General features: G+C 39.8%; 1 protein-coding gene across 2 annotated transcripts; it reads left to right on the top strand.

The window, feature by feature from the left end:
* Window positions 1-1,953: 1,953 nt before the first annotated feature.
* LOC138957978 (core histone macro-H2A.1-like) lies at window positions 1,954-13,685 on the top strand. 2 transcript variants are annotated; one of them, XM_070328994.1, is made up of 8 exons: window positions 1,954-2,419; window positions 2,792-2,898; window positions 3,418-3,672; window positions 4,829-4,933; window positions 5,841-5,931; window positions 6,671-6,760; window positions 8,666-8,840; window positions 10,321-13,685. In XM_070328994.1, exons 1-8 carry the CDS (start codon window positions 2,248-2,250, stop codon window positions 10,481-10,483), a joined length of 1,158 nt encoding a protein of 385 aa, XP_070185095.1. In that variant the 5' UTR covers window positions 1,954-2,247; the 3' UTR covers window positions 10,484-13,685. The 2 variants fall into 2 exon arrangements, with proteins under 2 accessions (XP_070185095.1, XP_070185094.1); XM_070328993.1 differs by lacking the exon at window positions 8,666-8,840 and adding an exon at window positions 7,309-7,483 and having other exon boundaries at window positions 1,967-2,419.
* The last annotated feature ends 525 nt before the right edge of the window (window positions 13,686-14,210 follow it).

The raw sequence follows: 14,210 nt of genomic DNA, 5'->3' as shown, positions 1-14,210 counted from the left end.
ACATTTAGTCAAGTTTTGACTAAATGTTTTAACGTAGAGGGGGAATCGAGACAAGGGTCGTGGTGTATGTGTGTGTGTGTGTGTGTGTGTGTGTGTGTGTGTGTGTGTGTGTGTGTGCGTTTTGTGTGTGTCTCTGTCTGTCTGTCTGTCTGTTTGTGCATGTCTGTGTGTAGAGCGATTCAGACTAAACTACTGGACCGATCTTTATGAAATTTTACATGAGAGTTCCTGGGTATGATATCCCCGGACCTTTTTTTCTTTTTTTCGATAAATGTCTTTGATGACGTCATATCCGGCTTTTTGTAAAAGTTGAGGCGGCACTGTCACACCCTCATTTTTCAATCAAATTGATTGAAATTTTGGCCAAGCAATCTTCGACAAAGGCCGGACTTCGATATTGCATTTCAGCTTGGTGGCTTAAAAATTAATTAATGACTTTGGTCATTAAAAATCTGAAAATTGTAAAAAAAACAATTTTTTTATAAAACGATCCAAATTTACGTTCATCTTATTCTTCATCATTTTCTGATTCCAAAAACATATAAATATGTTATATTTGGATTAAAAACAAGCTCTGAAAATTAAAAATATAAAAATTATGATCAAAATTAAATTTTCGAAATCAATTTAAAAACACTTTCATCTTATTCCTTGTCGGTTCCTGATTCCAAAAACATATAGATATGATATGTTTGGATTGAAAACACGCTCAGAAAGTTAAAACGAAGAGAGGCACAGAAAAGCGTGCTATCCTTCTCAGCGCAACTACTACCCCGCTCTTCTTGTCAATTTCACTGCCCTTGCCACAAGCGGTGGACTGACGATGCTGAAAAATTGCAGTGCGTTCAGTTTCATTCTGTGAGTTCGACAGCTTGACTAAATGTTGTATTTTCGCGTTACGCGACTTGTTCTTCTGTTTCCTTTGTCAGTTGGATGGGAGGCACGTTTTCCAAAGTGCAAAATAGTGGACTTACGAGTTTGGTCATTAAAAATCGGAAATTTGTAATTAAAATTATATTTTTATTAAACGATCCAAAAACAATTTCATCTTATTCTTCGTCATTTTCTGATTCCAAAAACATAGACATAGGTTATATTTGGATTAAAAACAAGCTCTGAAAATTACAAATATAAAAATTATGATCAAAATTAAATTTCCGAAATCGATTCAAAAACTATTTCATCTTATTCCTTGTCGGTTCCTGATTCCAAAAACATATAGATATGATATGTTTGGATTAAAAACACGCTCAGAAAGTTAAAACGAAGAGAGGTACAGTAAAGCGTGCTATGAAGCACAGCGCAATCGCTACCGCGCCAAACAGGCTCGTCACTTTCACTGCCTTTTGCACTAGCGGCGGACTACGTTCAGTTTCATTCTGTGAGTTCCACAGCTTGACTAAATGTAGTAATTTCGCCTTACGCGACTTGTTTTTATTCAGTTCAGTCATTCCTTTGGTTTAATTAAACAACAAATCAGTTATGCACGTGAAATTTCTGCTATTAGAATTATTTTATTTGCAAGGACAGAAAGTAAATAGATAAGTAATTGGGAGAACAAAAACTGATTGAATCCTGGAAATGTATTGATCTACTTTCTGTAATTGCAAATAGAAAAAAATTAATAGCAGACGTGTCCTAGTTCATTGGGCCTTTTAGTCGTGCTTTGTTGTTGTTGTTGTTGTTGTTGTTGTGCGTTGCGGTTGTTGTTCACACACACACACACACACACACACACACACACACACACACACACACACACACACACACATAAGCTTACAGGGGTGAAAATCGACTGGTTGTAATCTTGCGCAATGTCAAATGATCCGCGAAGTGGTTTCTCGCTGACTCCGCGAAGCACCGTCTTGCACGTTGTGACCCGCTTTTGGTCAGTAATGTACTATTTTTAGATTGCTGTCTTGGTGGTGACTGTGGCAAGCTGTGCGAAAATATTCACAGTTAAACCAAATCTCCGTTGACAACAGAGAAGAAGAAATTTCATTTTGACAAGAATTGTGAGTTTTTCAGTCTTGAGATCTATGACATTTTCCTTGTAATTTTGCACAGAAGACTCAAGCGGATAGACTTTAGTCGAGACTATAAACGACCTTGACCCAAACTTGTTTATACTTCCGGTTTACAAGTCCTGCACACAGGTTTGCCTGGTTCGCAAGTTCTTGCGTTGAAACTGGCTTCACGCTCACACGTTCCAACTTTCTCTGCGGCTACGCACGACAAACTGCAACAATGAGCGGCAGAGGCGGCAAGAAAAAATCCAAGCAGGTGTCCCGATCGAATCGAGCGGGCGTCCTTTTCCCTGTGGCCCGAATGCTTCGCTATCTGAAGCGCGACACACACCACCTCCGAATCGGCAGCGGCACACCGGTATACATGGCGGCTGTCATCGAGTATTTGACAGGTTTGTGGTGCTTTGATTAGGTTGAGTGCTTTTTGTCGCTTTGCGGGATGCACGAGACGGTGTGGCTGTGTGTATGTGTACTAAGTGTGACGGGTGTGTTTGCTTACGTTTTCTGGGTCACCGGGTCAATATTACCCCCTCTCCACATGTCCCCACCCGTCACTACCCCTCTCTTCCCTAACCGATATGCACGGGTACGCACATGTATGTGTTTAGCATGAGAGGGATAAAGTTGACAGAAAGGAGTGAGTGAGGGGGGAAATTATGAACACAATAATATAATTACTTTCTAGATTTTTAGATTGGACCTTTTATTTAGAATAATGTCCTTGTGAAACTGAAACTACATCTGATTGAAATTGTGTTGTGCAGCTGAAATCCTTGAACTGGCCGGAAATGCAGCCCGTGACTTCAAGAGAGGCCGTATCACTCCCAGACATATATTGCTGGCTGTACGCAATGACGAGGAACTTGATGTGGTAAGTACAAATTTACTGTACAAATGTACACAGATTTCTGAGAAATTCCTCTGTTATTATTTATGGGTGTCACTGTTTGCTAACTCATGTATTATGGCAGTTAAAAACAGTAGCAGATACTGTGAGTAGTAACTAATATTGCTTTTAAAAAGTTACTGCCACAGTATAGAGTGTCCAGTGAAATGATAATTTTAACAGCTTTACAATCCAAGCACACATTCAAGCAAAACTAGTCAAGCAAATCCAGTTTAAGAAGAACAGCTTCATGAAGACGTTTAGCACACATCTGAAAAATACAGAACTATCAAAGTTAAGTGGTCTCCTCAAAAATTGTTGTGAACATAACGAAGTACAATGTAACAACAAAACCCGAACAAACAAAACTAGGAAGAAAACAAACAAGCAGAAAGGGAAATGAAGAAAAGAAATACAGCAACAAAAACACAAAAGAATGATGCAAAGAAACAGAAGAAAAAAATTTGTATAGCTATAATAGCTCTGTTTTCCTGTTTTATTTAGCTGTTCAAGAAGGTGACCATTCCACAAGGTGGGGTGCTGCCTCGTCTCGTGCTGGCTATGAAAAAAAGCAACATGATTCCTATGGCTGGGACTGCTGCTGCTGCTTCTGCCGCTGGTGCCTCAACGTCCAAGGCTGGCGCCGGCAAGGGTGCAGCAAGATCCAGGAAAAAATCCACCAAAGTTGCAGCCAAGATGATCAAAGCAGCTCTGGACGCAGCGAAACCTACGCCAGCCAAAAGGGCCCGGGGAAAATCAGTATGTTTCACCTTGATAGAACAGGCTCTACAGTGGAACCCCATTAAAAAAAAATTAAGCCCCTTCCCTTTTGGCTTAAACAATGATTTATTTCCATTTACTTGTACATTGAATTTACAAACATACATAAATATCAAAACAACAACAAGCCTACGGCTTCTGGTGGTGTCTGCAAACACTTCCTTTTTCGACCCTGTTTTCTCATCGACCCTGTTTTCTCATCGACCCTGTTTTCTCATCGACCCTGTTTTCTCATCGACCCTGTTTTCTCATCGACCCTGTTTTCTCATCGACCCTGTTTTCTCAGATGTTTTCAATCAATCAATGAGGCTTATATCGCGCAAATTCCGTGGGTACAGTTCTAGGCGCTCTGCAGTGATGCCGTGTGAGATGAAATTTTATACGGCCAGTAATTGCAGCCATTTCGGCGCATATTTAATTTTCACGGCCTATTATTCCAAGTCACACGGGTATAGGTAGACAATTATTAACTGTGCCTAAGCAATTTTTGCCAGGAAAGACCCTTTTGTCAATCGTGGGATCTTTAACGTGCACACCCAATGTAGTGTACACGGGGGGGGAGTTCGGACACCGAAGAGAGTCTGCACACAAATTTGACTCTGAAATAAATTTCCGCCGAACCTGGGATCGAACTCACGCTGACAGCGGCCAACTGAATACAAATCCAGCGCGCTACCAACTGAGCTATATAGCTTTGTTTATAACTGCTTTTGGTTTACCTCCACTTTTAGACTCCCTCCTAATTAAGACTTGATTTGTTTTTAATGTTTCCTTAGGTTTAAAAATTGGATTCCACTGTATAAATCGTTGAATGTTTTGATTTGGGAGATTATGGTAGCAGAAAAGAATATTTCTGTTGTTGCTGTCTTTTGAGAAAGCTGTTGGGTGGTAGGCTGTGAGCGCAAGGACTTTTGTTAAAACTAGGGGCAATGATGCCTAGTAGCTCACATCAATGAAACAGTTGTTGTATGGATGTCACACACACAAAATAAATTTAACATAATCAAAACAAAAGCCTGTAAGCGATATTATATTGACATGATCGTGAACAAGCACACACACACACACACACAAGTTGTAGTAACTGTGTTTAAAGTGAGATTAAGGTTCCAACATTAGTTGTGTCTTGTTGCAGGCATCGGTACCTGACGACGATGATGGCAAACCCTCAGGCAAAGGGGCTGTGGCTGCCGGAGGTTTCACCATTCTATCAGAGAAAAAGCTCTTCCTAGGGCAAAAGGTAAAATATTTGTTAAAAAAAGGTGGTCCCATAACCTTTTGGATGGTGAGGAGTTGAAGATTTTAACTTTTTCGGGGCCAGCTTTATGAGGCCGCTGCATATCTCCTCTCCCTCACTGCCTTCTGGAGCCCAGATAGAATCATGTATCGATTTGAAGCAGGGTGGATCAGAGATAACTGGGCGTTTGTATGCGCCTCATGTGGGAATTGAACCGACCCAGTCTGACAGCATAAAAGGCACACACTCTAACCCCTTTGCTACCCAAAAGGGTAAAATATTTCTCTCAACGATGTTTCTAACTCTGCAGCAGTTTATCTTTCAATTTAAAGTCAGTATTCAAGAGGTTCAAGGGAATATTTTGAGGTAGTGATACTGTCAATATCTGTATACTAACTAGATGAATATCCGGCTTCGCCGGGAAGAAGTAGAGCCGAATACCCGGCTTCGCCGGGTGAGTGGCGCAAGGGAGATAAACGCGCAAAACACTGGCTAGATAAGGAAGAGTTACTGGGAATGGATGTACAGAAAAACCATAAAAACCAAAATCGGTTCAGCGCTGCGCGCTGAGAGCACGTGTTGAAAATTTTCATCGACCAGATTGTGTCCGGGGTCTACCTGAATATGCCCACCAAATTTGAAGCAGATCCATCGAGAACTTTGGCCGTGCATCGCGAAGTGACAGACAGACAGACAGACACACACACACAAGCCGTATATAGTTATAGATAGATGCAGACACTGGTAAAAGACCATGTTGGGAAATAACTGTCAGAATTTCCAACCGTGAGGAAGAGTTGCGCGCCCTGCTTTAGGGTCACACATTGACTGAATGTTTACATTACTCTTCTCTTGACTTTTTATTTTGTTAATTTTGTAGTGACTGAATACATTTTGCCTGCATTTTCAGCTGACTGTTCTACAAGGGGACATCGTGAAGGTGACAGCTGATGCCATTGTTCATCCTACCAACTCAACTTATCACATGGGAGGCGAAGTTGGTAAGGAAAAGTAGCCAAGTCAATGCATTTTGGGGGGGTTGTTGGAAGGGGTACAAAAGTCCGCAAGAAATCTTGAATTGGTATGGATGTTGTTAGCCTAATGGGCGTTATTACCCCACATTCCTGTTAAAAAAACAATAGTGCAGACTGGTCTCCCAGATTTTTAATTTCATCCAGTGACTTCGGAGCTTATAACTTCACTTCCGATAAGAAGTGTTCTGTTATATAATACATTTAATGCTTTATAAGTTGCATTAGGAAGGGGTTGCGTCCGTTGAACACATTGCATAAATAGTGCATTTATCCGCTGCCATATGCCTTTTAGCCATATTAGTGTGCAAAATAGGTTTTGTTTGCATCAATGATGCAAGTCAGTGCGACCCCAGTATACGTAATTGTGGACACCAATCATAAAGATGGTGGAAAGATACTAACTGAAAAAAGAAATCTTGTGCTGTTGCGGATAACAAAAGAAAATCTCTAGAATGCAGTCAACCTGTTTGCTGGCAGGAAGTACTTGTATACAAAGCATTACCTGTATTTTCCTGAATTGACAACTTGCTGTTGGCCCTTGGTGTATGATTATGAATGAATACACAACACACACGCACATTGTTTTTGTTTTTTTTTTCTTCTGCTGTTGTTGTATATTGACCGGTTTGTTGCCCGTTAAAGCAAGTTACCCAAGATGACAGCTAACGTAGCAAAAACGTTACATTTTATTTATTATTTTTTACAGGCCAAGCCATTTCCAGAGCAGGTGGTCGAGAGTTCCAGAAAGAAATTGACAACCTGAAATCCTCGCAGCCTGCTATAGACACTGCTGAAGGTAAGTAACCACAACTCGGTTACAAATATTAACCATTACTAACTGTTTGAAAGAGCTTGTATATAGCATTTAGTTGTGGTACACGAAGTACAACCTCACTGTGCAATGTTTTGTTAATAATTCCTTTGTGGCTTTGTATTATTTAGGAAATTCAGAGATTTTCTTTGAAACATTGACAATCTGAGCTTTGTACTGTTCGCAAAGTGTAGCATTATAAAGAATTCATAACTTAAAGAAAAATTGACATTATTTCTGAGCTGTGTGTCATTTTGGGAAGCATTTCTAATCATTCAAGTGGCAAAGTTAGTTCACTGTTGAGATGTTGAGAGTCTAGTGTTACAAATTTATTTGTGATATTGTGAAGAAGATTTTCTGGAATAAAGATCAGAGGTCCACTGGAAGGCAAAGCTTCATAATAATGCAGAAAAAATTGTGTTTTTTCTCATTTTTTTGATTAGGCATCTTTAAGCGACACAAATACATATCTGAAGAGTTTTGTCCCAGTGAAATGAAAGACGAATAAAGACATTCATTCTTGGATGTTTCAGCTGCATTGTGCCAAGGCAAAAAGTTCCCCGCCAAATACGTGATTCACGTCAATAGTCCCTCGTGGGGCGACTCCAACGCGCAGGAACAGCTGAAAACAGCAGTGGACAATGTCTTGAAGCTAGCAGAGGAGAAGCACTTGAAAACAATAGCAATCCCCTCAATAAGCAGCGGAAAGTGAGTACATGAACAAATAATCTGAACAGTGAAATTCTTCTATTTTTTAACTTCTTGAGACTCAGAAAGCAGGAGGCCCTGCTTGGATACACCACCGTAGGTACAGACTGATATTAGAGCGTTTGCCTTCTGGAGGATCTCTGATCAGTGTTGGGTGTTGCAGTTAGGAATTTGACTCGAGCAGGGACATTTTTGCTTCGAAACAGAAATCTAAACAACGAAGTGACTGTGGTAAGATGAACAAAGTTAAAAAACAAAGGAATACTGTACTCACCGATACAAGAACGAGACAAGACGGTACGAATTTTCGCTTATGGTAGCTTCATCAGGAAAAACAAGAACACAAAAGACACCAAAAAGCAGACGCAACACGGAACGAACAAGGTATGAAAGAAAATGGAGGGAAACACGCAAAAATGGGAAGGAACTCTTGGAATGGAAATGAATGAAAGGGGAGAGAAGTGGTTGGATGATGTCATGGGCACAGGCATACTAGACTAAAAGTGATACACATTCATAAAAGGGACTAAAAGTGATACACATTCATAAAAGGGGGGGCCCCCTTGTATGAATGTGTATCACTTTTAGTCTAGTATGCCTGTGCCAATGACATCATCCAACCACTTCTCTCCCCTTTCATTCATTTGGTTTAAACACAATTTTATTCAAAATACATGATAGAGTTCCTTCCCATTTTCGCGTGTTTCCCCTCCATTTTCTTTCAAACCTTGTTCGTTCCGTGTTGCGTCTGCTTTTTGTTGTCTTTTGTGTTCTTGTTTTTCCTGATGAAGCTTCCATAAGCGAAAATTCGTACCGTCATGTCTCGTTCTTGTATCGGTATTCCTTTTGTTTTTTAACTTCGAAACAGAAAGTAAAAATGAAATTATCCCCTTAATTTTACTTAACCCATTAATTCTCACATGATGGTGATTGTCCTCTTTAGCTGGCTTACATTGTTTTACAAGCTTGGTAGCTATATATCATACAGTCTTACTTAATTGAGACTCCAGTGTATGCTTAAAAATATCACCCCATCCCTATTAAAACAAACAAACAAAATGATAGAATACTTGAAACCATCAGAGGAGTATAATTCTCTACTGCAACACTCAACTTGAGCTTTTTAAGTACACAAAACTACCTCTTGAAAGAATAAGTGGAATGCTATCTTTCATTTCATAGCCACCATGTGCCCAGGACACAATTTTCCCGCTAAATTTGTCATCAACTGCAACGGCCCAACCTGGAAAGCAGACAATGCACAGGGTCTGTTGGAAAAGGCTGTTATCAACTGCCTTAAACTGGCCGACTCCAAAAACCTGAAAACTGTAGCCATTCCATCTCTGGGCAGTGGGCGGTAAGTATACTGTAGAGTAGTGGGGTGATGTGCAATGATCATGCTCATCTTTTGAATGCTGGAACCCAGATGTGAATGTTGACCTTGTTCTGAGTACAGTCCAACCTGCCCTTGCGACACCCTTGTGACCACCTGCCTACAGCAACCACCTGCCTACAGCAACCACTCCCAACATTCCCAGACAAGTTTTTTTCTTTTTTGTGTGTGTATAATTCAGCTTTCCATGGCAACTGCCTCGTCTATAATAATCACTTTTGTTCGGTCCCTTGAATGGTCGTTATAGACAGGTTCCACTGTATTGTATGAATGTAGCCAGGCTTTTGCTTGGAAGTCCAACTTAATTTCCAAGCAGCGAAGCCATGAGAGTTTTATGTGAGCACAGGTAGTACATGTGTTCATGCTTAGCTGATTCAGGTGAGTACTAACAATGGACAGTTAAAGGTGATATCAACCCAGAACGATTCACAGATTTATTATGAACTAGCATAAGAAAATACTGTATGTACATTTAGTAAACGGTAAAGTTTGATGAAAAGGAGATTTTTAGTTTGATCACAGACAGGGGGGGGGGGGGGGGGGGGGGGGGTGTTACGTCATGTATAATGAAGCAACTTGTAGGCCCAAAAATACAGTACACAATACATCAATGGCAACAAGTATTTTCACTGAACACTGGTATCTTCAATGGACTTGGTGGCCGAGTGGTAAAGCACTTGCGCTCGGAAGCGAGAGGTTGCGAGTTCGACCCTGGGTCGGGGCGTTAGCAATTTTCTCCCCCCTTTCCTAACCTAGGTGGTGGGTTCAAGTGCTAGTCTTTCGGATGAGATGAAAAACCAAGGTCCCTTCGTGTACACTACATTGGGGTGTGCACGTTAGAGATCCCAGATTGACAAAAGGGTCTTTCCTGGCAAAATTGTATAGGCATAGATAAAAATGTCCACCAAAATACCCGTGTGACTTGGAATAATAGGCCGTGAAAAGTAGGATATGCGCCGAAATGGCTGCGATCTGCTGGTCGATGTGAATGCGTGATGTATTGTGTAAAAAATTCCATCTCACACGGCATAAATAGATCCCTGCGCCTTGAGTCCGAGTCTGGAGGTGCGCGCGCGATATAAGACTTCATATAATCTTACAGTTTGACCAGTATGATGAGCAGGATGCGTATATTTTTGCTTCTGACCCATACAGCAGAGGTCTTAGTTAATAATGACATTACATTTGTCATTTAGGGCAGGTAAATAATTTTTCAGTGAAACAGCAAATCTCTAGAGCTACCAACTGCTACGCCAAGCTAAAGATTGCTATGCTTAATAAAAAAAAATCACAAGCATGCGGATGTGGGAATACATTTTAGAAAATGCTATACTTTAAACACCATTGCTACACTGAAAATTCAAAAAAATTCTATATTGCTGCACTTGAGGCTTCACGAGGGTTGGCAGGTCTGCATCTACAACAAAGTATTTTGTGTGTGCAGTGCTGGTTTTCCCAAGCAGACGGCAGCCCAGATCATCCTGCAGTCCATTCGCAACTACTTCAACACCACAGCCAGCAGCACGCTCAAGCAGATCTACTTCGTTCTCTTCGACACCGAGAGCGTCAACATCTACACGTCAGAGCTGGGGCGGCTGGATTCTTAATTCTCCACTCCCTGCCGTAGCTCGATCATATGAGATCACCTACATCAGAGCATCATAATGATCTTGAGTTCACCCACATCAGAGCATCATAATGATCTTTGTGTCTGGAGATTGTCTTGTTTCACCTTGTTGTGGTTTTTATCCAGTGAAAATGTGTAGAATGCCTGTATGCTGTCCCTGAGACATCATTCACTGTTTAAAAGGGCAGTAAGAATTCATTATTGCATCTGTACTTTGTACTTTCAACGTTGGGTGTCTCGTTTTGAATTTTTCTTGAACATGTATGCCTTTCTTTTGTTTCTGTTTGATTACTTAATGGATTTGTGTTTTCAAGGCCTTTGAAGCACTATGTAGTGCATTGTTATATACACCTGCCTATCTTGTAAGCAGGCAAGGTTGAAGGCAAGCCGAAGACAAAAGTGAAATTGCTTTTGCCGAACTTTTGCCATGCTGTGAAGCAGTATTTATTTTCTGAATAAGACCAGCTGTGCCAAAACATGCAAGCCCGGATTATAAATAACCTTCTGGCTTGTGAATGCTCATTCTCATTTCACTTAATACCAGGAGCAGTTCAGAAACGAACAAGTGTTATTGTAATGGTGTCATGAAACCCTCACAATCAAAAAACGACATGAAAACTATTTTGGTCTATAACACAAGAGTGTCATTACCATGAGAAGCATGCAGGGCACTTGGCAGCTTGTCTGCATAAAGCATGGTACAAGCGCATATATTGTACTACGTTGCAAGCCCCTGGAGCAATTTTTTGATTAGTGCTTTTGTGAACAAGAAACAATTAACAAGTGGCTCTATCCCATCTCCCCCCTTTCCCCGTCGCGATATAACCTTGAACGGTTGAAAACGACGTTAAACACCAAATAAAGAAAGAAAGAACAAGCGCATGTACATGCAATCCCTTTAGGTTTTAAAATGGATGGGATTAACAATTCTTCTTCATGTTTAAGGTCAGGTCTTTGTGTTTAAATCTTTTTGTTGCTTCAGTGTAATCATGCCTTGATGTTATAGGCACCGATTCCTTTTTGAAAGGGGTGTGATGTTTGCAGGAGAGGGTATTGGGATTTCTTACATTTTTTTAATATTGTGATTGTGATGATGATAGCATGTGATGCTTGGTTGTATTACTGAAGACTGTGATTTGTATTTCATAACTAATCAGAAGGAGAACAACATATTTACCATATTTATTTCCAAAGTGGAATCCTTTGAGATATCTGCATAAGCAAGGTTGGAGCTCACAGAATTTGGAGCAATTCATACAAAAAGCCTACATGTCTGCAAATTACTAACAGCATGGGTATTGCTTGTGATATCGGTTCAGCCAGGCAAGGCAGGGTTCCATTTCAACTCTCCAGGGGGCACACACATATTCCATCTCACTGAAAATAGATCATAATTACATCATGTTTCATTCATAAAGATTCAAACATTTTTGAATGTGCGAGTAGTGGTGTAAATAAAGCCTTTAAATAATCTAAACCCTTCCAATGACCTTGACCTAGGACACAAGATGTTGACCTTTGGAACAATATCTTCTCCTTTGTGATACATTGATCAACCATAATAACCATGTTTGGTTGCAAATACTTCAAGAGGCAATAATTTGCAACTGAAAAAAACAGCAAAGACTAATCTGCCTGTGATTTTAAGCTGTTCCTGTGATTGGGCGAGAAGTTTAATCACTTTTCACATACATACATACATATTTCTTCTGTACTCCGAAACAAAACTGTGATACAGTGAGAACAAATTATAAATTGAACGGTTTTGCACCATAATTGTTTCATAAATTGAACTCTTCATTAAAAAAGAGAACTGATGGAGTAACATGCTGTCCAGTACCTTAATTTATGGTATGGAAGACTCAAAGAGACAATCTTGTTTTAATTCTAAGAAAAATAAATTTACAAATTTTGATGAGAAACATCGTGTTTTTTAACTCGTGTGCTACAGTGTTTATTCTTTGCATTAGATAATCATGTGCTCTTTAATCAGTAGTTTTACTATTACTTAGATTTATTTACTATCAATAAGTGTGATTTGGGAATATGAGACTGGTCAATCACGGAAGTCGTCTTCAATGTGTTTTTGCAGATACTGTTATGGGTGTTTTTTCGAATTACTTTCAGTGTACCGACTGTAATGAACGCCCAATCATTATAAATGCATAGGCAGCTGATTAGAAATTGAAAGATAGTTTCAGATTCCAGTGTTGTTTTTGTGTAATATGTTATAACGAACATGCTTTATTGCAGACAAGAAAAAATAGCTGTCACAGCACATAGCTTTTTGTTCGTTTTTGTTTCAGATAGACCAGGATCATGTTGTGATGAGAAACAGTTTTCGACAAATATACACAGTTTGCTGTGTACGCTAACATTTCTTCTACATTTTAAAACGTAATTTAGTAAGATTTTGTCGGGGGGATGGGTTACGCTTTTTGTCATTTCGCACCAAGTAGTATGTTCTTACTGCAAGACAGTTTTATACTCCTAATTCTTTTTTAATAGTTTTTCTCACTGGATCTTTTTCAGCTGTTGTTTAGGAGCTGTATGTAACCGTTCCTGATACTTTTTTTGTTGTTTCAAAGTTATTTGCATGTGATCCAATTTGTTTTAGTGATAAATTGTTTACAGAATCTGCTTTGTTATGCTGAATATACGTATGTTTACATTTATATGTGTATTTGGAGTATCTGAGGCTTTACTGGGAACAATGAATGTTTGAAAACGGTGTGTTTAGAAATGTTTTATAACTATTTACAGTTAATGAGTGTCTTGTTTGCATTGGTTCTATTACAAGAACATTTCTTTTGACAAGTATAGTTTCCAGAGAAACTTGACTGTGTTAATATTGTTTTATACTATTGTTAAAAAAATAGTCATTAAGGTCGATGTGATTTTGTTGAGGATAGTTAGTCTACGACAATATAATACACAGCATAGTGACACACCACACTATCAGAAGCTCCTTTGGCGCTGTTTTCAAGGCAGATCTCACGTGTTACTTTTATGTCAGAAAACAGGTTCAGATGATCAGCTAAGTAAAATTATAGCGGAAAACATTTGCAGCAAAAGTCGATCATCTTGTCCACATTTTGAATGAAGTTCATTTGTACTGTTTCTGTCCATTAATTCTTGTTTTGTTTATTGCACATCTGTTTTAATAAACTGTCTTCACCATTGGAAGTTGATGATCTGTTTGTGTGTGTGCACACTCATGGTGTGTGTGTGTGTTGCAACAGATCTTGCTTGCCCAGACTGCCACTTCTTCAGGTCAGCACATACCGTACTTTCCGGGTCATAAGGCGCGACTTTTTTCCTCGAGTTTGACCCCTGCGTCTTATATAACGAAGCGCCTAATCCGTGTATGAAATACGAAAAAAATCAAAGAGACCACCTGAGTACCAGTCAAACAACTTGTGATAATGCATGTTTCAGCTACTAGGTACTACCCTGGCCAAGTTTCCTCTCAAGACATCAAAGAGACCGCCCCATAGGTTAAACTCGGTCACTGACCCCGGTGCAGGAAGTGTTTCCTCTCTCAGATCTATGACAGGGGAACCACCTCTCATAGCAAAAACTGGGTCATTGACCCCTGGGAAGAAGGTCAGTGTCTAAACAAGGCAACCCAGCTATCACAATGGACCTGCCTTTGATCTCGCCGCACACACAGAGCACACATATTTCCACTCTGTATTCTTCCTTTG

The sequence above is a fragment of the Littorina saxatilis genome, linkage group LG2 (assembly GCF_037325665.1).
Source record: "Littorina saxatilis isolate snail1 linkage group LG2, US_GU_Lsax_2.0, whole genome shotgun sequence".
Classification (NCBI taxonomy): domain Eukaryota; kingdom Metazoa; phylum Mollusca; class Gastropoda; order Littorinimorpha; family Littorinidae; genus Littorina; species Littorina saxatilis.
The sequence above is the reverse complement of the archived record's forward strand: the minus strand, read 5'-3'. Positions and strand labels throughout refer to the sequence as shown.